Raw genomic sequence first — 24,322 nt, forward strand, 5'->3', positions numbered from 1 at the left:
GAAGACTGTAAAAGGTACCTGGTACAGTTCTTTGCTCAAAAAGGTAAAATGTTCTGGGAAGATGGAATTATGAAGTTGCCTGAAAAATGGCAGAAGGTAGTGGAATAAAAGGGTGAATATGTTGTTCAATAAAGTTCTTGGTGAAAATGAAAAATGTGTCTTTTATTTTTACTTGAAAACTGAAGGCACTTTTTGGCCAACCCAATAAATATACATATATACAAACATATATACATAGGTATACATACACATATGTATGTATATATATTCCATATATATGTATACATATATATACATTCCATTATGTATACACACACACACACTGGAATATTATTCAGCTATAAAAAAGAATGAAATCTTGCCATTTGTGGCAACATAGATGCATCCGGAGGGTATTATTCTAAGTGAAATAAGTCAGACAGAGAAAGACAAATGCTGAGTGATTTTAGTTATATATGTGATCTAAAAAATAAAACAAATGAACAAACACATCTACACAGAAACAGTCATAGATACAGAGAATGAACAGGTAGTCGCCAGAGGGGAGAAAGGCAGGGGGTAGGGCAGAGTAGGTAAAGGGGATTAAGAGATATAAACTTCCAGTTACAAAATAAGTTAAGTCCTGAAGATGTAATATACACAGAGAAAATACAGTCAATGATACTGTAACAATCTCCTATGGTGACATTAACTGGACTTATTGTGATGATCATTTTATAATGTATACAAATATCAAATCACTATGTTGCACATCTAAAACTCATATAATGTTGTATGTTAATTATAACTCAATAAAAATTAATAAAAAAAATAAAGAGTCTTCAGCAAGGATGAGGTAGGTGGATGGGTAGGGAGTGGTATGTATTTCCAGAATCAATTAGAAAAAATGAAATATCTGTATTTTTAATAAATTTATTTTTTTCTAATCTTCAGATAAAAGAAAGCTTTTCCATGAAAAACACTCAGATTATGTATCTGTCTCACTGACTGATTATCAAATGTGATATAGTCAAATATACTGAATGAAGAATCAGAGCCAGTAACATCATAGAAAAGGAATCTCTGTGGCCTTCTATTATCGTCATGAGTAACAAGTTATTACAACAGTTTAATCATGGAGTTAATCAAAATTTCTCTGTTAACACATTGAAGGCTTTCAATCAAATATATAACTTTGCTGAAACGAAGAAATGTTCCCAGTATAAACTGGACGGTACTGATAAATCAGTGCTTTGCCCTCTTCAACATCAGATTCAAAATGGTGATTGTTTTTCCGAGCTGCAAGAAAAAGAAAGCGTTAATTTTTAAAAAGATAGGATACAATTTTCAAAAGGCTACTTTAAAATATTTCTTCCTATAGTCAGCATTATTAAGTGGGATAATACCAGCAAAAAGGAGAAACGTCTTACCAAATTCCCCCAAATAAAGCAGCACCTGATTTGGAGTAGAGCCTTCCTGACAGCAGCCGTGCTAACCCTGCACCAGACCCCACGTGGCGCTCACTCCCCTTTCATTCAAACACCTACTACACGCCTACTGTGTGCATAGCTTGATGTAGGGCCTGGGGATGGCGACATCCACAAGGCAAGGTCCTAACGCTCAAGAAGTCTTGTCTAGTCACCACACAGAAGTTTTTATAGACTAATCAGGAGGACGCTTCAAGAGGATGGAGAAACTGGCAAAGCTGAGGCAGGGGAGAAGGGAGGCATCTCCCCCAGGTAAGGCAGAAATTTGAAAAGCAAGGAGGCACAAAGAAGTCGCATGGTGAAACTTTAGGTGTGAGGGGGTGAGGGCTCAGACTTTACCCTAAAGTCAAAATAAAGTAAATACAGGCCTCCGTGGCATTTTTAGAAAGAGGGATGTTGGAAAATGAAGGCCATGTAGCCGTTCCTGTGATACTGCTGCAGGGAGCCTTGCTCTGCTCTCTGCTGTTCTCATCACTCCTATACAAACGACATGAAAATGTTTCCTGGGACTAATACTACACCTGGGAGAACTATTTTTTAATCTGGGGTTTTTGTAATGAAATGACCCGTTCACCGGAGCACAATTCTAAACCACAGTGAACTCAGGAGGAAGCACTTTACCTGCGAGTGTGGACGGAGGGTTGATAAAACCTCAGGGCAAGCGTGAAGGGAGGATGCAAACAAAGTTCATGGAAATCTTCCCGGGGCCGCGACTTGCCAGAGCGACGCCCTAATCCCTTGCAAGTTGTGTTCGTAGCTCTGTCTTACACCCGTATCACTCAACTAAAACCCAAGCATCTATAACCAAATTCTCAATTTACCCACAAACATAACCTAGCATGACTATGCCTGTGTTTTCATCATGAAAAAGCAGGCAAAGCGTATTAACTTTCTCCACTGTGCCAATACCTACAGATAGGCAGCCTTAAAACCACAGACTGATGAGTATAGAGTCAATTTACATAACTGTCTTGGAAAAGTAAGATCTAATCCTCAGAGAATGTCATAATTAAATCATTATCCCTAAAAAGAGTAATTGGAGGGGAATCTAAAAAAAAAAGGATTCAAGAAAACAAAACAAAACAATCTTTATGCTGTTGTTTAGGAAATCAGCCCACTTTAGACTGTACAGTACCGTTAACTGAAAGAACTGTCCTGGTTTGATTTGAATGACTAATATCTCAATTTCAGGGCTTTCACATGAATTAATTTTTTTAAAAGTTAAACCTACAAAACATTTATAGAGTAAAAGTACACAGAAGTTCAGATGAGGGCAATTTCCTTCAAAACCACACTAGAGAGACAAAATTATAACCCCTGCCCCATATTACCTTCAGCCACAAAGAACTCTGCTAAATAAAATGCAGCCCTCACAGCATTAGGCGCATGGGAAATGCCTTTTAATTTGCCCCACTCATAAGGAGCTTTCTCTGGGTGCCACTGGACACCATATACCGGATACTGGTATCCTGCACAAAGAACATAGACTGGTGAATATTAAGTAGTAACAATGGTCTGGGATGTTACTTAACAATTAAATTATGTTTTACATGCTGTGTAAAACATTATTTTTATAACACCCAATGTCAGACAAAATTAAACTGTGCACATTCTCTCAGACACAAACAATTTCAGTTCACAGTCAATGTGAAAGTTCACAATACAATATTTCACTGACTTACAACCTTTTATAATTTGAAATATGATTCCGTTTACTAGGTGATCAGAGTAGAGTGAAATAACTGAGCCTTTGAATATATCCCAGCTCAATAGTAAACCGCACATCTGATTAGTCACAAGTTTCTTCTACAACTCTCTTCCCCCCACTTCATACCGCATTTTCATCCCCTCCTATAATGACATTCACATGAGCATGAACTACGCCAGCATCTTTAGTGCCCTTTTACATAAGTCTCAGGCTCAACTGTGTCTCTCAGTCTATGGAAAGGTTCATGGTTTCATGCTGCCAATTTTTAAATAGTTTTTAAAAGTTTAAATTTGGTGTGAAAGATTTTTGGTAATGTACTTCACTTATTTTTAGAATTCTTAAATATCTTTATATACAAAAATGATACGATCCCTAGGATTTACTCCAAAAACTAAGCTGGTATGAAGAGAAAATAGATATGAAACAACAATGGCCACATAAATGTGATAGTTGTTGAAGCTTAGAGAAAGGTACCCAGGGGATCATTATATTACTCTCTCTACTTCTAAATATGGCTTTAAAATTCCATAATTTTTAAAAATATATGTGTAATATTTACCTTCTGAGAAATATCTACACTCATCTCTTTTTCTCTTCACATATGCCTTTCCTCATTTTAATTGAAAAAAAAATCCTCCCTCTATTATTCTTGCTTTGAAATTATAACCCTGACTACTACAGGAAAATACTTAGAGAAATGAATTATCCAAAAGTAGAGATATCTAGGGAAAAGGGCACTGTCCGCATATCCCATGAGACTCTGCTAAGAGAGATCATGTCAGAAGAAGGAAACCTACTTTATCCTAGCCTTCTTCAGTCTAGATTCACAAGAGAAAAGAACCTACCAGCAAGCAGCTCCGGTCACTCTACTCCATCCCTCCCCACTGCGCCCTTCCCCCACCCCCACTTCTTTGTGACATACTCTCTTTCTCTGTCTTGAACCACATGTGATGCCACCAGCAGGAGACCCATGGGCTGGATGACCAGGAAATTAACTGTTACACATAGGTAACTGAAAGGCAGATCTTCTAATATATTTCTTTGAGATATGAAAAGTATTATTTAGAATAAGAAATACCCTAAGTGGTGGTGCAGTGGTTAAGAATCCGCCTGCCAATGCAGGGGACACAGGTTCAAGCCCTGGTCCGGGAAGATCCCACATGCCGCGGATCAATGAAGCCCGTGTGCCACAACTACTGAGCCTGCGCTCTAGAGCCCAAGAGGCACGACTACTGAGCCCACGCACCGCAACTACTGAAGCCCACGTGCCTACAGCTCGTACTCTGCAACAAGAGAAGCCACCGCAATGAGAAGCCCGTGCACCTCAACGAAGAGTAGCCCCCGCTCACCGCAATCAGAGAAAGCCTGCATGCAGCAACAAAGAACCAACACAGCCATAAATAAATAAATTAATTAATTAATTAAATTCATTTAAAAAAGAAATACCCTAAGTGATAAATTGTAATAAAGATTTTTCAGATAGATGAATGGATAGGACAGAGATACACACTGACATTCAGAAGCAAGTTGAGATTTACTCATTTTTTGTAAACTGCGTCAATAAAAGATCAATGCAGGTTCCTGACAACTCTAGGAATCACGCCCTGGCTCACTAATTTAGAACAAAATATCAAGAACAGGAAGGAAATGCGCATATAGGAGCACCTCAAGTGTTTCTATCTAGTAGGTGTCAGAAAACTTTCAGAAGATAAAAATTTCAAATGAGCCTGGTATGATGACATAGCCAGGAACAGAACCAACATGAAGTCCTATTCCCTAATTTCCAAGCCAATACTCTTTCATTTAAATAATTACTCATCTATTCAACACCTACTGAGATTTCCATAAAGTCCTGGAAACACAAAGAATGACAGAGTCCCAGCTCTCAATGAGCTCTTAGCCTAGGAGGAAAGAACATGAGCAAATAAGTGCAAAGAGACATTCCTAGGAAGTGCAGAGCAAGTATAAAGGAGGAGCACTGAGGATGTGGCCAGAAAGGATAACGGGCAGGGATGGCCTACAGGAGCTGACCACTGCCCTGAGTTCTTAAAGCTAGCTAAGAGGCCATCAGCAGAAGGGAATGGGGAGGAAGGAAAGCTTTTCAGAGGAGAGGAAAGAGCATAAGGAAAAGCACGGGGGCAAGAAGTGCTGCTCTGTGGAGGGCTGTGTGTACTGAACAGGGTGCATGGAATCCAGGCTAGCGAGGGCTGCGGGGGAGACCTTGAGTAAATGACTGGGAAATCCAGACTCCATCCTCCAAGTGCTGAAGAGCCACTGAGGAGCTTTCTCCCCAAGCAATGTGGTCAGACTGGAATCTCGGGGGATTGCTGGTGACCGGCTGGAAGGCAGGTTTGTGGAACGGTTAGGAGCTCCTGCGGCAACACAGGTGGCAGGTGGTTTATGCTGCAGTCGGACAGGAGGAATAGAGAGATCTGGGAAGAAGAATTCCCAAGAAGGATGTGGGAAGTAGCAAGTGGCATGGACTTCTTAGATGTGGAGGATGAGGGCCGGAAGTCAAGGGCAGCCAACACTAGATGATGCGGTGAATGGCAACGCTGTCAACTAAAGTAAGAAATACAGGAGGGCAAACAGGGTTAGAGAGAGAAGTTCAGAGTGGTTCACTTCAGACTGCATTCATCAGCCTTCCCAGAATTCCGGGGAGGTCGTTTCTGAACCTTCAGACATCTGACCTCCCCCAACAAGGGAGCCAGTGACATGGCCACAACCTGCGAATAGCATGAACTACTTCTGCCTCGTCCCAGTTGACTCCAGTCCAGTGCTCGGGCCTCGCCAGTAGCACCAATCAGTCTCGCCAGCTGACAGACCACCTACTGCTTCTGCAAGCTCTCATTCATGGTACTTTGCTTCCTTGTGCACTTGTGATGTTTTGGCTGTGAACCAATCACTTTCCTTAAAACTGCATATGGAAACTTCTTAAAAGTCCCGGAAAAATGTAGGTTCCTCCAGAGAGCACTACTGACGTTTGTTTCTGACACGCACGTTGAGGCACTATCAGTCCGAGATAGCTTCAAACACACTTTTTGACTTAAGATGTGCCGAATTTCCCAGTTAGTATAGCGCGGGCCACGCTAGACCGGCCTGTCATGAAAACACTCGGGGCTTTACTGATTTACCAGCCCACCCGCTTAGCGCTATAGTTCAGGATGGCAAATTCTCCCTGCAGTTGTGCAGGCAGGATTCAAGGAGGGTCCAGCCTTCCGCGTCCTGCTCCACGGGGGTACTCTCCAGGGAGGGGGTTCCTGAGCGTCATCTCAAGCTCTCCTGACTCAATAATAAGGCTGGTTTAAATACTCCACTTACCTCCTGCAATTTGGGGTCTGAATACCCTTACTGTCACTTCATCAATGTATTTACTTAGGAAGATGTTTTTCTGTATGTCAGTCACATTTTTTGCTGTTGTCTGCAGCACGTACTTAAGCTGCAGAATTGCTAGAAACAGAAATCACTTTCTCCATTTATTTCTTCATCCACTCTCCCCTTACTCTTCACTTCCCTTTTTCATCACCCTATCATAGAAGGTAACCCAGGTAAACCACAACTGATTTGGAACATGGGCAAAACAGGCCTCCTGTCTCCAAAAATGCCCTAACTTCTAACTTCAGTCCCCAAAGTAACATGATCTTATTCATAAGAGAACTATAAAATCAAAATTAATAAATATAATAAGTAAAATAAAGTGTACATCTGCAGTGATACATACCTTCCATTGTTGAAATAAACTCAATAGAGCCATCTGTATTTGTAGTTAATATATTGAAAAACGCCTTTAACTTTTCATTCATTGTAAAATTCTAAAGTGCAAAAATAAAAACAAAATAATTACTTCTGTAGTAAATCTAAATGCATTAATTTCATTGTGTTATTAATGTGATACCTTCACAGAGAGGCTCCACTTGTGGAAATTTGCAGTCAGAGGTTCTATTGCTAATGACAGCAACAAGTCAGCAGGAAAATTCTGGAACATTCTGCCCTGCAATGGACCTGAAATAATTCAAGCATAAAAAGAAATAATTTAAACACAGAAAAAATAAAATCCATTGAAGTCAACTGATCTTCAGCCAGAGAGAGGCCATTGTTAAGACATAATCCAGATGACTAAATGATATGCAAACACATCGTTTCCACAGGAGTATTCTAGTCAAGCACAAAATAAGTTTAACACACAATTCCAAATATGTTCCATACTTAAGCACTTTTCTTGTAGAACTGTAACATAAATAACTAAAATTCTTCAGACGTGATAACGAGCAGGCTAGCCATAGAGTAAGCAGAGGATTTCAAAATGAGTTCTCTAGACAGCGCTGAAAAATAGGTGAAATTTTCCACATGTGTATATATTTGTTTTCTCAGGAAAGGACCCAGAACTTTTAACACATTTTCAAAGGTATCTGGGACTTAAACGGTTAAAAATACCAACAACGTAGGAAAAAACATTAACCAGGCCAAGATAATTCTACTCACTAAATAGATCAAAAGAAGCAATGGGATTCCCTGGTGGCGCAGTGGTTGAGAGTCTGCCTGCCGGTGCAGGGGACAAGGGTTCGTGCCCCGGTCCGGGAAGATCCCACATGCCGTGGAGCGGCTGGGCCCGTGAGCCATGGCCGCTGAGCCTGCGCGTCCGGAGCCTGTGCTCCGTCCACAACGGGAGAGGCCACAACAGTGAGAGGCCCGCGTACCGCAAAAAAAAAAAAGAAGCAATTTACCTCAATGAAGGCTCTGGAGTCTGACACAGACATATGCCAGCAAAGGGATAAGAAAATCCTGACGGTGTTCAAGGCCCTAACGCCAGCTGTCCCTCAATGAATCCCTCATTCAGGATGCTAATGGCTTCCATTAGAATCCCAGAGCCCTACATAATAAAAATCCGCTGATACCTTACTTCAGCAGATTTCATTCCTTTTTTTGTATAAACTCGGTTTTAACCACATACAACCAAAAGAGACTGACCTGATACATACACTTCCCACAGGATTCTTGCAGTAATTAAGTGAGATAATATGAGAAAGAGCTTTGAAAAGTATAGAGCATTTTATAGATTCTATGTATAACAACTACTACTTTCTATCCAAAATCCTTTTGAGAACAGGAAAGGTTGGTAGCATTCAACATTCAATTCTGATGATTCAGAAATCAAGTAACCTCCAGGAATCATGATCTATTTACACAGATTGGTAAATAAAGCATTTGTCTGGTCTTTGTCCTGGGTTCCTGACTGGGAGCTTTTAAACCCTTGGAATTTCCTGACTGATAGGTGTGTCTTTGTAATGTTAATGAGGTGACACAAGGTGGCCCCTGGACAGCTTCAGGATGAGGCTGGTTATCAGAAAAACTAACCACGCGATTATAGCAGGTCTGACTTTACCTGGCTATGTAGTGCAATGGACATGCATTGGACTTCTAGAGTAGGTCTGACTTTGAGCTAGCCTGATCTCCAGGGATGAGACAGGGACTGGAGATTGAGTTCAATAACACGGCCAATGATTTAATCAACCATGCCTTCATAATAAAGTCCCGATAAAAACTCTGAGCACCAAAGTTCACCGGAGCTACAGGGCTGGTGAACATATTGATGTGCCAGGAGGGTGACGTGCCCTGACTCAACAGGGAGAGGGCAAGAAGTTCTATATTCCCTCACAGACCTTGCCCCATGTGTATCCTTTACAGTAAAACTCTTTATTGCAAACAGAGCACTTTCCTGAGTTCTGAGAGTCATTCCAGTTAATTATTAAACCCGAGGGGGATTGTGGGAATCCCAAGATTCATGGCCATCTGATCAGATGTATGGGTGGCCTCGGGGTAGGACTCGTGGCTGGTATCCGACAGAAGGGCAGTCTAGTCACGGAGATAACCTTTAACTGGAGTCTGTGCTAACTCCAGGTTGTTGGTACTAGAATGGAATTGCAGTGCACCCTATCTGGAATGAAACAGAGTACACAGCCAAGGGAAAAATGCTGACTATAATAATAAGAGCTAACATTTATTAGAGTAATATTTACAGTGCTTATCAGAGTACCTGGAAAACATTATCTTATTTAATCCTCACAAAAAAATCCCAAGAGGTAAACGCTTTTACAAATCAGGAAATTAAAGCTAAGAGAGGGTAAATGATTCCCCAAGGCAGAAGAGACAAAGCTAGGACTCAACGCCAAGACTGACTTTAGAGTTTTTAATCATGCACTGTCCTGACGTCACTAGAAGCAATAAGTTATCAACATTCAAAATTCCTTAAGCCAGCTTTATGACTCAGTACAAAAAGTGATCACTCACATCTTCAGCCTGTGCAAATAATTTAAAAATTAACAAATGTGATGAACATATTTTTACTCTGATATTTGCAACTTATTAATCCTGCCCAGTTAATATTTTTTTCAGGATCAAAAGAGAATTCTTACCTCTAGTGAAGTTCAGTGGCATTTTAATTCCAACAGTATCTGTGAGGGTTAATAAGCTCTCTCCACTGACCAGATACGTAAGCTCTTCAAATCCAAGGCAGGTCCCCCACGTAGGAAAATAGTCTCCATTACCAAAACCCTGTGCAGAATAAAGAGAAAACTAAGCTTACTCAAGCTTTTCAAAATAAAAATTATACATCTGATTTGTCATACAAGATTGGCACCTGAGGTATACATGGATTTCTAAGGAGTTTTCCAGGATCAATAGTAGTAGGCTATCACTTACTCTCTCTTCTATCCGTAGGATATCACTTAATTTCTCTTTAGATCAAGCTCCCACATAATAGTTCAGGTTTAATTAACCAAACTATCCAAACTCAGTTGTGCTGGGAAAGATACAGACATTTGCCAGTCAACTACCAAACAACACATGTAACATTCAGGGACTGTAAATATCAAGGATGATGCTAGATAAATGCCTATTTACACATTTTCTACAAATCTTGTTGCTTTAAATGACTGTCCAGTTTTGAACATACTCTGAATGGAAGTCTTTCCTCCATTATCTCAGAATTTATAGTAACAGCTCCATTATACCACCTTCAGCTAATCAGATTTAAATCAGGTGAAAGCCATGATCTGGAAGGAAAGGAACAGTCGGCAAGCAAAAGTAAAATAAAATTTCAGAGAGTAAAAGCTGTCAACTAAAAAAGTACAAATGTACTGGGTTTCTTCAGAGGAAGTCACAACAACCAGTGTGACTGGGGGAGAAGCATTCCAGCAACTGAATTTTCTGATTAACTAAAGATTAAACCCGTGTGCTGATAGTTACAAAACTGGGTTTTGTAACTTTTCTAAAAGCAGTGGTTTTCCTGCATAGACTGTAAAGTATAACCTAACAGGGCTTCCCTGGTGGCGCAGTGCTTGAGAGTCCACCTGCCGATGCAGGGGACGCAGGTTCGTGCCCCGGTCCGGGAAGATCCCACATGCCGCGGAGCGGCTGGGCCCGTGAGCCATGGCCGCTGAGCCTGCGCGTCCAGAGCCTGTGCTCCACAATGGGAGAGGCCACAACAGTGAGAGGCCCACGTACCGCAAAAAAAAAAAATTAATTAATTAAAAAAAAAAAAAATATATATATATATATATATATATAACCTAACAGTAACTCATTTTAAATGAGGAAATTGTTAGGGAGTTTTTTTCTGTTCTTCAATGAGAAAAATATAGAACAGCATTAATTCCTATACTTCCTATCTCAAGATAGGATTTTAATACTTTTATATGCAAGTCTGGAAAATTTTATTTTTAGAAGTTAGAATTGTATACGTTATGTTGAAGGGTCTTACTGCATCCACTTACAATAAACACAAAAGAGGGCTGAACTGTTCTCTGTTTCCATATGCACACCAAACTTGATTTCTGAACTAAACGTTAAATCCCCACTTGCTGGGACCACATCTTTTGTTTGTTGTGATCAGCAGAGCAAAGGACACAGAGTGAAACCGAATAGATCTCACAGAAATCACTTCTCAGGGCTTCTTCATCAGGGCCTGTGGACCCCAGTGGCTACAGCTAAATGGAAGTTCAAGGTTGCTAAGCTTTTTTCTTTGCTTTGAAATCTTCAAGTAGCTAATTACATTTTTAAAAATTTATTTATTTTTATTTATTTATTATTTTTGGCTGTGTTGGGTCTTCATTGCTGCGCACAGGCTTTCTCTAGTTACGGCGAGCAGGGGCTACTCTTTGTTGCGGTGCGCGGGCTTCTCATTGCGGAGCACGGGCTCTAGGCGCGCGGGCTTCAGTAGCTGTGGCACGCAGGCTCAGTAGCTGTGGCACGCGGGCTCTAGAGCACAGGCTCAGTAGTTGTGGTGCACGGGCTTAGTTGCTCTGCGGCATGTGGGATCTTCCTGGACCAGGGCTCGAACCCGTGTCCCTTGCACTGGCAGGCGGATTCTTAACCACTGTGCCACCAGGGAAGCCCTAATTATATATTTTTAAATAGGCCTTTGGGTCTTACGGGTTAGGTGGCTCCTTTTTTCTAAAATTGAACAAGCCAGTTACATGAGTCTCTATATGCAAAGGAAGAGTGGCTTTATAATGTTCATATATATGCTTTCCAAATGCATTTTAAATCACTCATGTTATAAAATTTCAGTTTTGTTCCCTAGTTTTTCCAAAAAATATCCACTGAGCATGTACTAAGTACATGGAACCATATGATATGAAATGAGGAATGCCTCAAAGGGTATCAGAGCCATGCAATCTGATGAGACATGAACAGCTAACTTCAAGATATTCTGTCTCTGGGCTTCCCTGAAAAGCTGGCTAAGGCACAAACTAGGGACGGGGTAGAAAGGAACAGCCTAAGCAGATCTGAAAGTAGGAGGACACAGAGTATGTACCAGCCTGGCTGCAATTACCTGCACAAGCAAAGTCTGGAAAAGGTGAGCTGTGGACACACTGTATATCTTGACTCAAAGACTATAAAAGGCTACAGGTCATCAAGCCAAGCCATTAAAAGTTTTCAAACAAGCATCTCATATGCTAAAAGCAGTTTCTTAGGGAAATATTTAAGGTTGGGAGAGATAGTAGGACCAGCAAGATTAATTAGAAAATTGCTGTTAACAGTTCAGGGGAGAAATAGCCAGGGTCTGAGCTATGGTGCGAAGGCAAGAGCAGTCTTTTTAGGAGACTAAAAAGGAATCGAGAGGCTCTGCAAGTCACTGCACGGAGAGGAGATGAGAATTAACAACACATGAACAGGGACTTCCCTTGTGGCACAGGGGTTAAGAATACACCTGCCATTGCAGGGGACACAGTTCGAGCCCTGGTCCGGGACGATCCCACATGCCGCGGAGCAACTAAGCCTGGGCGCCACAACTACTGAGGCTGCGTTCTAGAGCCCACGAGCCACAACTACTAAGCCCGCATGCCACAGCTACTGAAGCCCACATGCCTAGAGCCCGTGCTCCGTAACAACAGAAGCTACCGCAATGAGAAGCCCACGCATGGCAATGAAGAGTAGCTCCGCTTACCGTGACCAGAGAAAGCCCGCACGCAACAACAAAGACCCAACGCAGCCAAAAAAATAATTAAAAAAAAAAAAACACAACACATGAACAATGCCCAGTACATAATGAAGCCAGCTTACTTGGCCACCATGAGGGCCTGGTTCACATTAATGAGCCCAAACAGAGAGGGCCGGCCAGCAGGGCCCTGAGGCTCCCTGGAGCCCAGAATTAAGTGAAGCGCAGAGAAAATGGCCAAGAGCTGCCACTGGCTGGAAAAGAACAGGCACCCCAACAGTTAAAGGTGTGACGAGACTAGGGTAATTGTGCAGAAAGTATTACCATGTGCTTAAAAAAGAAATTATCCTCGTGGAAAATTACAAAAGCTCACCTGGAATAATAAGAAATAACTGAGGTTTACCTGTATGGCCAACTTGTAAAATATTTTGGCCACGTGGGCGTAACCTGAATTTATGAGGTCAACACTTCCTCCAGGGAAAAGGATCCTGAAACAACATCAAACAGCGTGCATTTCAACCCCTCCCCACTCCCAGAAAATAAACAATCATTTTATTTTAAAACAACTTTTCCTTACTACATAAGCAGCAAGATCATTAGAGAAAATGAGAAAAATTAGGCAAAAAGAAAATACAAAATATTTACAATCCCACCCATTTGTAAACTATTGCAGTTAACAATGAATTTGTGCATATTCTACCAAACCTCTTGGATAAACAAGTTTATTTTTGAAATAGAGTGTGGATAAATTAAAGTAAAATAAATGGGGGGAGGGGAGGAGAGTACACACAGCTAGAAATCAAGTAGAAATAAAATTCCAAGTATAGCTAGGTTTAAATTAAGATGATCAGAGATGCCAAAATCAATTGCAGGTCCATAATCATGAGTCAGGCTTAGCTCACAAAAAACATCTGTTTTAACAATAAAGAACAAACTAGTCATAAAAATATAGTAGGCTAGAATTAAATATCTATGGAATTTTAAATTTATTATTATTACCCTGAAATCTCTTCAGAAATAAGAATGGTGTTAGAAAATTTTGAAAAAGAACACAATTACCATTCTAAAAAATTCTAGGAAAAAAAAGGGGAGTCACAAGCATTTGACTCTATTTTACCCTACACATAAAGGAGAGAGAGAGAAAAATATTTATGTTTTCATATCAACTTTGTAAACTAACTCTAAAAAGCTCTCAAAGTAACTAAGGATATTCAAAAGAGATTACAAAGGTTGAATTAAATATATTAAAATTTTTGAAAATACTTAAATATGAATTTGAGACATGTGAAATATCACCTTTGAGACTGTGTTCATTCAGTAATAGGTATTAGCCCACAGAGACAAAGATGGGTAATTTTTGCTGTTAGTAGGATCGTGGTCTAGTAGGAAATATATAAACTATAAGGCAGAACATCTGCCACAAAACCAAGCAGAAAACCCTACAGTTTAAAGTGGCTTAATGAAGACTCATTAGCAGTTCTCCCTTTTCATTGACTCAGTATTTAAAAAGCTGCCTCTGAACAAACTTGGTATGTTTAATCTCAAAGTCCATTCATAAAGTAAAACTTGACTGTCCCTCTCGGTTGACAAACTCCTTCAAAGCAAGGCTCTGCCTTTTCATCTCTGCAAGCCCCCCCCCCCCCCCCAAAAATAAAAACTGCATACAAGGCTCAGTAAAGGTGTTTTGGAAGTGGCATTAGAGTCCTGCTCATTGCCTGCTGTATATTTTTGAGGTTCTACCATATACTCTCTCCTGGACTTATTTATCTTTGTCCATGCCAAAGTACACTGCATATAACAGGCATTGTTAATGTTTCACTAAATTGAACTAACTTTACTGTACTGATCCAAACTGAGGTGAATACAAACGACTGTTTTGAACATACCTTTTTTAAAAAATATATTAATAAATGAACAGTTTTCTAAAATTTTTAAAAAGTTCTTTTTATAAAAGCTTTACAGTAAAATAGACTCCCTCCATCCCACTCCTGATTAGAAATAACCACCATTATGGGGCTTCCCTGGTGGCGCAGTGGTTAAGAATCTGCCTTCCAATGCAGGGAACGTGTGTTTGATCCCTGGTCAGGGAACTAGATCCACATGCATGCTGCAACTAAGAGTTCGAATGCCACAACTAAGGAGCCTACAAAGCCACAACTAAGGAGCCCATCTGCTGCAACTAAGACTCACTGCAACAAAAATTAATTAATTAATTTTTTAAAAAAGATGGGTGTTCTTTAAAAAAAAAAAGAAAAAAGAAATAACCACCATTAAAATTTGTTATGTTGACCTCATATATGCTATACATATCTCCTCACCCCAACTTTAAAAACAAAAGTAAACGGTAGTATACTATACACAGCACTATGTGCCTTGCTTCTTATCATATGGTTCACAGAACAATAGTGATTCAGGGCAACATCTATAGATAGCCTCATGTTTAACCTGTGCATAATATTCTATTATATGCATATAGTCTACTTTTTTATCCAATTCCCAACTGATGGACCATTGGATGGGTTCTAAATCGGAAGTATTTCAAACAATTCTACAATGCATATGTTTGGGCCTAAGTCTTCACATAAGGGGGGATTATATTTTTCTTTCTGTTTTATTATTTTCTTTTTACTGAAGTATAGTTGATTTGCAATGTTGTGTTAGTTTCAGGTACACAGCAAAGTGATTCATTTTTTTATACATATATGTATGTATATGTATGTATGTATATATATTCTTTTTCAGATTACTTTCCCTTATAGGTTATTATAAAATATTGAGTATGTTCCCTGTGCTATATAGTAGGTCCCTGTTGGTTACCTATTTTATATATAGTAGTGTGTATATGTTAAAAGGGCTGATTATATTTGTAAAATAAAATTCCTCTGAAGGGTTTCCTGGGTCATATGGTATGTGCATTTTTAATTTCAATAGATACTGTAAAACTGTCCCCAAGGGCTTCCCTGGTGGCGCAGTGGTTGAGAGTCCGCCTGCCGATGCAGGGGACGCGGGTTCGTGCCCCGGTCCGGGAAGATCCCACATGCCGCGGAGCGGCTGGGCCCGTGAGCCATGGCCGCTGAGCCTGCGCGTCCAGAGCCTGTGCTCCGCAACGGGAGGGGCCATAACAGTGAGAGGCCTGCGTACCTCAAAAAAAAAAACAAAAAAACCTGCCCCCAAAAGACTATATAACTCACCCTGATGGAAGAAATTTTCACCTATTGAGGTATGGGGACATCATCCTGGCTTACACATGATTTGGCTTGAACTTTACGCTAACTAGAACAGCCTATCCTATGGCGCATCAAACAAGTGCTGCACAACTGCTTTAACCACTAAGAAAATAATACGTTATCCGGAAGTTTCAAAAAAAGTTCACTTTGAAGACGGGGATAAATGTCTCCCCTTCCTATGACGCCCATGCTAGTAGTCCTTCAAAGATAAGGTTCCCTTCCCAGACACCAAGGTCATGCTGACTCGCTGTATATGTGCTAATCTGTCTGTCAAAACCCTGAAGGAATGTACCCTTGTTGTGTTTGATGTTCGTTTTTTGCTCTGTCAAGATATAAAATCGTGTTTTTCCAGAGCACTTTCTTCCTGGGCTATAGTCCTCCATTTGGCTCGAATAAAACTCTCTTCTGTTCCTTAATAATTGTTTATTGATTATTTGGATCAACAACTCCCATAAGTAAAGGATAAGAACACTGTTTCCTCACACCCTCACCACAGAGTACTAGCACATTTTCTGCTCTTTGCTAACTTGATGGTTTTTAATTGCTATAATTAGCTTTCCTCTAATTGTGAGTAATATTGCACATTTTTTCATATGATTAAGAGGGTTGTTTTTTTTCTGCGAGCTAAGCAGTCATATCTTTTGCGAAGAAGCTAGAGGATATAAAACTTTTTTTCCAAGTTCTATCCAAGTCACCTTCTGAAAAATAACCAATTAATATTCTCATTCTTAAGACTTATACATCCCCTAAGCAAGCAGTATGCCACGGCCCCCAAAGTGGCTTCAAAACATTTAAGACAAGCATTAAAAGAATAAAGACTATGTCGCACATTAAAAAAAATTGTATGTTGTCTACTGTGTAACATTTATTTCTTAACCTGCCTTCTCTCTGCAGGACTTCTGCACCTCTCAACTCAGAAAACTAATATTACACCACTGTAAGACAGCTACATAGAAACATGTATTAAATTTATATGTACTTCTTTGCATTGCTTAGACCTCCTACACTATATTAAACCAATGTTGGCAACTTACCCATTAATAGACTTGAAAAGCTTTTCATACTCTTCATCTTTAAGATCAAGCCTGAAAACAATAAAAATAATTACAAAACATCCATTTCCAAAACTTAAGAAGAAAAGTAAGCCTCTAAATGAAGTCACCACATTAATTTTTAAAAGCCGGGTGAAAAATAGTTCTTAAATACTGGACTATATCACCTCTCTGCCTTCCTAGAGGCATTTTTTTCAAACTACATGAAAGCCACATACTTATATCCTTGTTTTGCTAATCAGACAAGTAAACATGTTTTCCTCTGGTCTAATGTAATTTGATATTGTGAGGTACATGTTAATATGCAAAACATTAAAGACCATGAGATTTGGGTACCAGTAATTTCTCTGCTAGCCAAGATAAAAAAAAAAAAGTAAGGATATTCAGCAGTTTTAAGTAAAGACTAAGAGATTTATTAGCATACCTATCTTAACTACAGGAAGCTTCGGCAAAAAATATAAATGCCAAGTCTCTGCTTCAACCCACCCTTACCGCCAACCGCAAAGGTCTCAGAACTACTGTGTATTCACAAGTCAGAAGAGTTCAGATCTAGGCGGTACAGACTACATGCAGGTCCCTGTAGATGGGCCTAATTTGCCCAGGTAATTATTCTGAAGTTCCCTTCATCAAACATCTGGTAAGGTTTTCCTAACAATCACCACGTTATTGATGATCTTATTCCCTTCTCCAGAGAAAAACCACGGGATTAGTCTGTGACAACTGGCTACAACCTTGACTTATGTCACAGTAAGACAGGTTACTCTTCCAGAAGTTCGACGGAATGAAAGAACAAGGGAAAAGAGCATCCTATTAATGAATTCCTGCAAGAACTGTGCTACGTTTAGAGTCTTCTGGTTGTATAAGAGAATAAAAAGGCATAATGCCTTCTCAGATATCAACTACAGTCCATTTCTGCCGCACAGGAAAGTTCTAGAGGCATTAGGACACTTCTCCCATTATTAAGGAGATACCCATGATGCCCGGACGTAGCTGTGCTTTGCCAGAAAACCCCTCTAGGCTCTCCTCTAAGCCCAAATGAGCTGTGCTGTTCAGAAATTCATAATAATCCTCCTCTGGCAGAGAGCCACAAAGCAGTGGGTGACACTGCAGTGCTGCTTACCACTATCTTAAATGGAGGATAGATGGGCAGGTGGCTGTGACTTGGGAAGTGACAGGAAGATGAAATGTGAGTCCCAGTATTCTGCCAGTTCAATCGCCCCAGGTTGTGTCAACAAAGAAGGAACCAGCAGGGACCCAGAATCTTCCCCACGGATATATAAACCAGACGGGCAACTACCACCATGAGGAGCCAGAATGGATTCAGATCACTCAGCTGCGCTCCAGGGACTCCTACCAGCTAGCCATGCAGCCTGTTTCCAGTCACTTCAGTCATTCTAAGTAATGGCTCCCCCATTGTCCATGACTGAAGTTTCGGGCCCTGTTTATCACTATTAAGGGGCTTAACTGTTGGTTTTGGGCAGGGGGTGTCACAAACTCAAGCGCCTCAGAGGCCTTGCAGGCAAAACAGACCAGGTCACATTCTTTGAACACAGACGGTGCTTCCATGTTATCAGACTTCCTTGAAACAAAAGACCCTCTCAATAAGTTCTTTTTAAAGAAAACAGCGAAAGTCTGATAATGATGGCAAATGACACAGCTTCAGCAACGTGAAAAGGAGTGACAGGCGCTGTTGCCAATGGAGAGCACGTGCTCCGTTTAAAATGAGCTCCAGAAAACTGCCTTCAAAAAAAAGGAAGCCAAAAATTCAGACTTTTACAAAGTCTTCTGATTTGTACATATTTTAAGCACTGCGTGAATGAAGGACATTTTTAAACCAAGAGCAGCCTGTGGGCAGCCACATGCCAGCTCTCAGGTGGGAGACACTCGGTGGGTCTCCCTAGTCCTGCGGCGGAAGATCTTTATAACCTGAGTGCACCGGCCACCGAGGGCGAAGGCAGCAGACAGAAGGCGGAAGGACACCAAAGACAAACTTCTTCAGCTGCTCCAGGATTAGGTCTCCCATCCTCCTCCTTTTCCTTCTAAACTGCAGAAGCTGGTGCCCAGCACCCGAAATTCAGAAATGAATCCAATGTTACCGGTGTGATCACTTGTCTCGTTCTACATTAGGCAATCCTCTGCAGGTTCCTCTGGGAATTAAGCTGCCATGCATTACATTGTTTTTACAGGATCACGTGATTCTAATTCTGAGCAATATACCTTCAAGTGACCTTTGGGAACCCAAGCTGGAAATTAACCTGAATGCTGACAGTCACGTTTTCAGTATCTCAGGCTTAAGTCCCAGTATTCTACAAATCATCAGTTTCAAAACTTCCCTAGTTTCAAAATTTCCCATTTCAAAACTTCTGTCATTCTCATCTATTCCTCCCTGTGCCCTTTCATTCTATTACTCGTCAGGTCTTATTGATTTTTTTTTAAAGAATATTTACCCATCGATCCTACAGCCACTGCTCTAAGACAAGCCCTTCTCGCTTCACACCTAGCCTACTCACACCTAGCAGCCATCTCTGAACCGGCCTACCTGCCCTTTTACTCTCCACCTCCCACCTGTGTTATCAGCACTATGACCTAAAAGAAGAGCTTGCGGAAAAAGCTTCCAGGATCAAAACTTTGCAACACTGTCCTAAGGACTGTCCAGAGCCTCTGCCTCAGCTCTAAAATGCTGCTGTTACCTGGGTTCCAAATAAGATTTCATTTGAAAAATTAGATCTGCTACTATAAAACTGAAGACTAATGTCAAAAGCGAACGTTCATCTTGGAGTAGAGACAGTTAAATGTGAAAGATCAAGCAAAAAGACAATCCTTATGACTCTAAACATAAAACCATTTGGTGGTACCATTCTCAAAATTGTAATATTTGCATTTTTAGTATTAATGTTCTTTTTGAGCAGTACTTTTCTTTGTTACAATTGTTTAATGCGAAATTATTTACAAAAACAAGTTGCCCAGAGCAAACAGTTGTGTTTTGTGTGTGAAATCACTTATAATGGATTAGGTGAGGGTGCTGGAAGACCCCCAAATATAACCAATTTTGGATGATAAGATAATATCAATACTTACAAGGTTTCTGTTAAAAAATTCAACTCTTTCCAAATCAAAATGACATGCATCATTTATTATCACGTCATGTCATGAATATGACATGAATCATTTTCTTATTCTAGGTCATTATATCACAAAAATAATGTACCTCCTTTAAAATTGCAATACCTGTCATTTATACTGAAGCAACACTGCTGTAGTAGTAATTTCCAAACTTCTAGAGTAGAGCGCAAAGGTGTTTTAAAAGTCCTCTTCTAGAACGCTCCTTGATTCCCTAAGTGTTTCCTTACCCCAATATTATGGGATGAAGTGACGCTGTAGATGCCTTCACTCCATTACTTTCACGGTCTGATGAGGATCACCTTTTCTGGGGGAAAGGTGACTCATTTCATGCTCCGTCTAATACATATGCCTCATGTCTAATGATATGACAGATGTACAGAGCTTCACACCTTAAACGACTTAATGAGAGACTCCTAAGCATTAGATGTGTGACAAAAATCAGGTGTGATGTTAACACACTTGAATGACGTGATCATAGGAGAGAAAGCATTCATTTTAGAGATAAAAGATAATTTTAGAGATAAAACAGCAGTTGCAGCTTTTATTACTCAGAGTAAAAAATATCGAATCATACCTTATGGGCACAACTCTTGCACCTGCGGATTCCAGATACTTTACATAGGATGCAGCAATATAGTACTTTCCCAGGATTTTCATGTTCTCACTATGGCACGTTTGCATTAATATTCCTAAATTACAAAAAAAAGAAGTTTCACTTTCAAGCAATTTCCTTTTTTCCTGCTCAGAAACTGAAACACATCACCCTAGAAATGTCACTACTCTACTCATTTAATTCACAGAATTAAATATGAAGCTTCTCCTGAAAGCACGTCTATAGAATTTGGGAAAGGAGTAGTGGAGGCTGATCTGAGTTTTAAGCAGCCTTCTCTCTTGCCTCATTAGGGAGGCCAAATAAGCCCCCAAAGTAGGTCTACAATAGCACCAGCCTTTTTCACAAAAGCTAGAATCAACTTCAGAGTACAGATCCTTCAATCTAGAAGGAGGCCTCTCCCTTCCCACACACACTCTAAGGCACATCGTTTCCTTGACAACAAAGTAAAGGAGTGAAAATCTCTTCTATCCATATCTCTCCAACATCATCACCACCACCTTAATCCAAGCAACTAATATCTTGCGTCCCCCCGACCCCAGACTATTATAATAGCCCCTTAAAAGGTCTCTCTGCATCCTTTCTTAAGCAACTGCCTTCCAACTCCAACCAGTTCTCCACATGGAAAGAAATCTGATGACATCACCATTCACTGTTTTGGCATATATTACTGAATCATACTATATACCCGGCACTGAACTAGGTGCTGGGGACACATGAGTGAACTGAACAAACCAAATCCCTGCTTTGTGGGCTTTAATTCCAGTGTGCGGAAGGGAGAGAAGAGAGGAAACACAGTAAACAAGATCAAAAGGGTAAACAATAGTGTGATGGCTGGTGGTAAGAGCCGAGAAGAAAAGTAAAGCAGCAGAAGAAGGTGTGTGTTTGGGGAAGGAAGGATTGGGAAGTTCCAATCTACAGGAAAGAAGAAAGTCTCTTAAATGCGGTGGCCAGGCAAGTCCTCTCTCAGAAGGTAGAACATGACACTGTTGGCAGGACTTCAGAGACGTGAGGGAGTCAGCCACATGCGGGTATCTGGAGGAAGACGGTTCCAGGGTGAGGGAATAGTAAGTGCAAAGGCCCCGAGTCGGCTCTGTGCCTGTCCCGCTGCAAGGAGTGCCTGTGACTAGAGACCTGTGTTGGCAACGGGACAAAGTGACAGGAAAGGAAATCAGAGAGAGAAGAGAGAGAGATCAAAGCAGCAGGGGTACCTCCTTGCTTGAGCACTTCGATGGGTTCCTAAAGTTTCACAAACTCTACAGACCCTGATGCTCGGGCCCACCTACCGCTCTGGCTGCCTCTTACCCCTGAAACCTCAGCCCCAGCACAGCACTGGCATCCAGGACACATCAAAACACATCGCTCCGGAGAGGATACCTGTGCCTGTATCACTCACTACTTCACCATTTGGAACACCTTCAGTGTCTCTGCAGGCCACCTGACAGGCAGGGCCATCCTTATCAGTCAGTCACCTGTATCCCCAGCTTCTTACAATAACTGGTATTCATCAGGCACTCAGTTAACATATATGCCACATGCCAAACTTTGTTCAGTAAGACTGCTTTTCTCTTCATGGAGCGGTAAGATCGCCCTTATTAAGGACAATAACAATTGGCAGGGAAATAATTAGGGAGTGTCATAGGAAATGGAGTGGTTACAGGACAGGCAAGGATGAGGTGCCACAAAGGCGGGCTGGGGACATGTGGACACAAGGTACTAGAAAGGAGGAAAGTACATTAGAGTAGGTAAGTTCCACCAACTTCTCCCCCGCCCCCTCTCCATCCTAGGACAAGAGCTCAGCTATATTCCCCGCCCCTCAAAATGGGACCAAAATTCTACCCATACTTTGAGGCCATCTCATGAATTTCGCGGCTTCTTTTCGTTGATCCTTTGCGCTCCTAACTCAGTGCCTTGCACACAGGTATTCAGTTAACTATTTTGTCTTAACTGATCAGGGTAAACCAAAAGCTTACTTACTTTTTCTATATTTGACCCTGGACTTGTTTCCTAGAAACCACTGTTTCTAGCAAAGGGGAAACAATCACTCCTCTTCTTTCCTTTTTCCCTCCCCTCTGCACCCACAATTCCCAGCACAGTACATGAGATTATACTTTGAGTTAATTCCCCTGGGAGATTCTAACCACTATTTTAAGTAGCTTATAAAATAAGGCATTCCGGGTTCCAAATACTGATACACAACACATGTGAAAACTGGGCACTACCAATATACACGAAAAAATGCTCATCTACTTTCTATTTAGTCACACAATACAGTGCCCATCTTCGGGGTGGGGGGGAACACACAAAAAACAATATGAAAGGCATAACACTACAGCTAAAATGAGACCATTTTACCTGTCCACACACAAGTTACTTTCTGCAAATTTAAAATCCGGGCTGATTTCTCCTGGGTTGCTTTCCCCTGCCCAGTATCAAATGTCTATTCTGGCAATGCAAATTGATTTTACTCTCTTTTTAAAACATACATTTGTCAAAAACGAAAAATGACATGCTTCACTTTAACACCGAACAGAATTGCCATTGGGATCACACCAGCCGCTGCTGCCCTCCTCTGCTGAAGATGACAAAGACCAAGGTATACCATTATTTCTTGATTATCTAGCCAATTCGATTTTTATACGTTATAATGCATCGTTCCTCGAAATGCGCCCTCAGCCGGTGAAATTTTAATAAAGATAATGCATGTATAGAATTCGTTTAATCAGTAGAAATTCCTAGCTAAGTACAAACCATCCGCAGGATTCTTCACAGTGCACCTTCCTCCCTTCCAATTTTAAGAGCCTTGGAGTTGAGGAAATCAACGAGGCATTAATTAGCTATATTTCAGCACGATCCAAATGATGGCTTGGCCCCGGTGCTACACAGGAAGGCACACATCCTAACCCTGAACTTGGGTCTTCTAGGACAGGACGCAGCCGCCGGAGCGCAGCTGCTGGAAGCGCCCACCGCGGTCCCGGCCCCCGGCCCCCGCCGCCTCCTCACCGATGATGGGCTTCTTGGAGGTGGGGGCGGGAGAAGTGGACAGCCCAAGGCTCGCCGCCCCGCAAAGGACCAGGCCCAGCACTCTCAGCAGAAGACCCAAGCTCGCCATCGCGTTCGCCGCCTCCCGCCGCCTTTCAAAGGTACTGCCGGCGCGCAGCCAAGTGACTCAACCCCGGCCTCCCGGCCGAGCCAGGGTTTAGGGCGAGGGCGGTGCTCCGCCGCAGGGGCCTATGGGAAAAGCTGTCCCGGCGCGTGCGCGCGGCTGCCGCGGGGCGGGGCCGGGGCCGGGGCGGGGCCGGGGCAGGGCCGGGGCGGGGCCGGGGCCGGGCGGCTCCTGGGTACCAGAGACCCTGCTCGCCCCATCACGGCGCCGCAGCCGCGCCCGCGCCCCCGCCCCCGCACCCGCCCCCGCCGCGCCCCGCCGCGCCTGCGGAGACTCGGGAAAGTGCCGGGTGGGCACGGGGCGGTCTCCGCGTCCTCGAATCTGCCCTTTCAGTTGTTTTCTCGACGTGACCTTAAGTCACCCAGAGCTAACTGGGGCGCCCGGTCCAGCGGTCGAAGGGCAACCGCAGGGTTTCTGCCTGACCGAAATGGTAACCTGGCAGCAGGGGAAGCTGGCGAGAGGTTCTAGAAGTCGCCTGAGAACTTTGCGCCATCGGCAGCCCCTGCCTAAAATCGTCGGGAGCTGCTAAAA

The 24,322-nt window shown here is 41.8% G+C and overlaps 1 protein-coding gene across 2 annotated transcripts; it reads right to left on the bottom strand.

Moving 5' to 3' along the window:
• Positions 1-896: 896 nt before the first annotated feature.
• Positions 897-23,859, bottom strand: GGH (gamma-glutamyl hydrolase). Of its 2 annotated transcripts, XM_004274978.3 has the most exons (9): positions 23,629-23,859; positions 20,590-20,704; positions 16,875-16,925; positions 13,017-13,101; positions 9,588-9,726; positions 7,070-7,176; positions 6,896-6,986; positions 2,798-2,935; positions 897-1,278 (listed from the first exon to the last, which is right to left on the bottom strand). In XM_004274978.3, exons 1-9 carry the CDS (start codon positions 23,735-23,737, stop codon positions 1,157-1,159), a joined length of 957 nt encoding a protein of 318 aa, XP_004275026.1. In that variant the 5' UTR covers positions 23,738-23,859; the 3' UTR covers positions 897-1,156. The 2 variants fall into 2 exon arrangements, with proteins under 2 accessions (XP_004275026.1, XP_033293489.1); XM_033437598.2 differs by lacking the exon at positions 2,798-2,935 and having other exon boundaries at positions 23,629-23,831.
• Positions 23,860-24,322: the final 463 nt, after the last annotated feature.

This window comes from Orcinus orca, chromosome 17, assembly GCF_937001465.1.
Source record: "Orcinus orca chromosome 17, mOrcOrc1.1, whole genome shotgun sequence".
NCBI lineage: Eukaryota > Metazoa > Chordata > Mammalia > Artiodactyla > Delphinidae > Orcinus > Orcinus orca.

What these genes read in the sequence shown, in the direction of transcription:
- GGH (XM_004274978.3), bottom strand. Translation starts at nt 23,737, where the DNA reads ATGGCGAGCTTGGGTCTTCTGCTGAGAGTGCTGGGCCTGGTCCTTTGC. An exon ending in AGTGGAGCCTCTCTGTGAAG is followed by an intron (nt 6,987 to 7,069) that starts GTATCACATTAA and finishes TTTGCACTTTAG; the next exon opens with AATTTTACAATGAATGAAAA. An exon ending in AGAGTTCTTTGTGGCTGAAG is followed by an intron (nt 1,279 to 2,797) that starts GTAATATGGGGC and finishes TTTTTCTTGCAG; the next exon opens with CTCGGAAAAACAATCACCAT.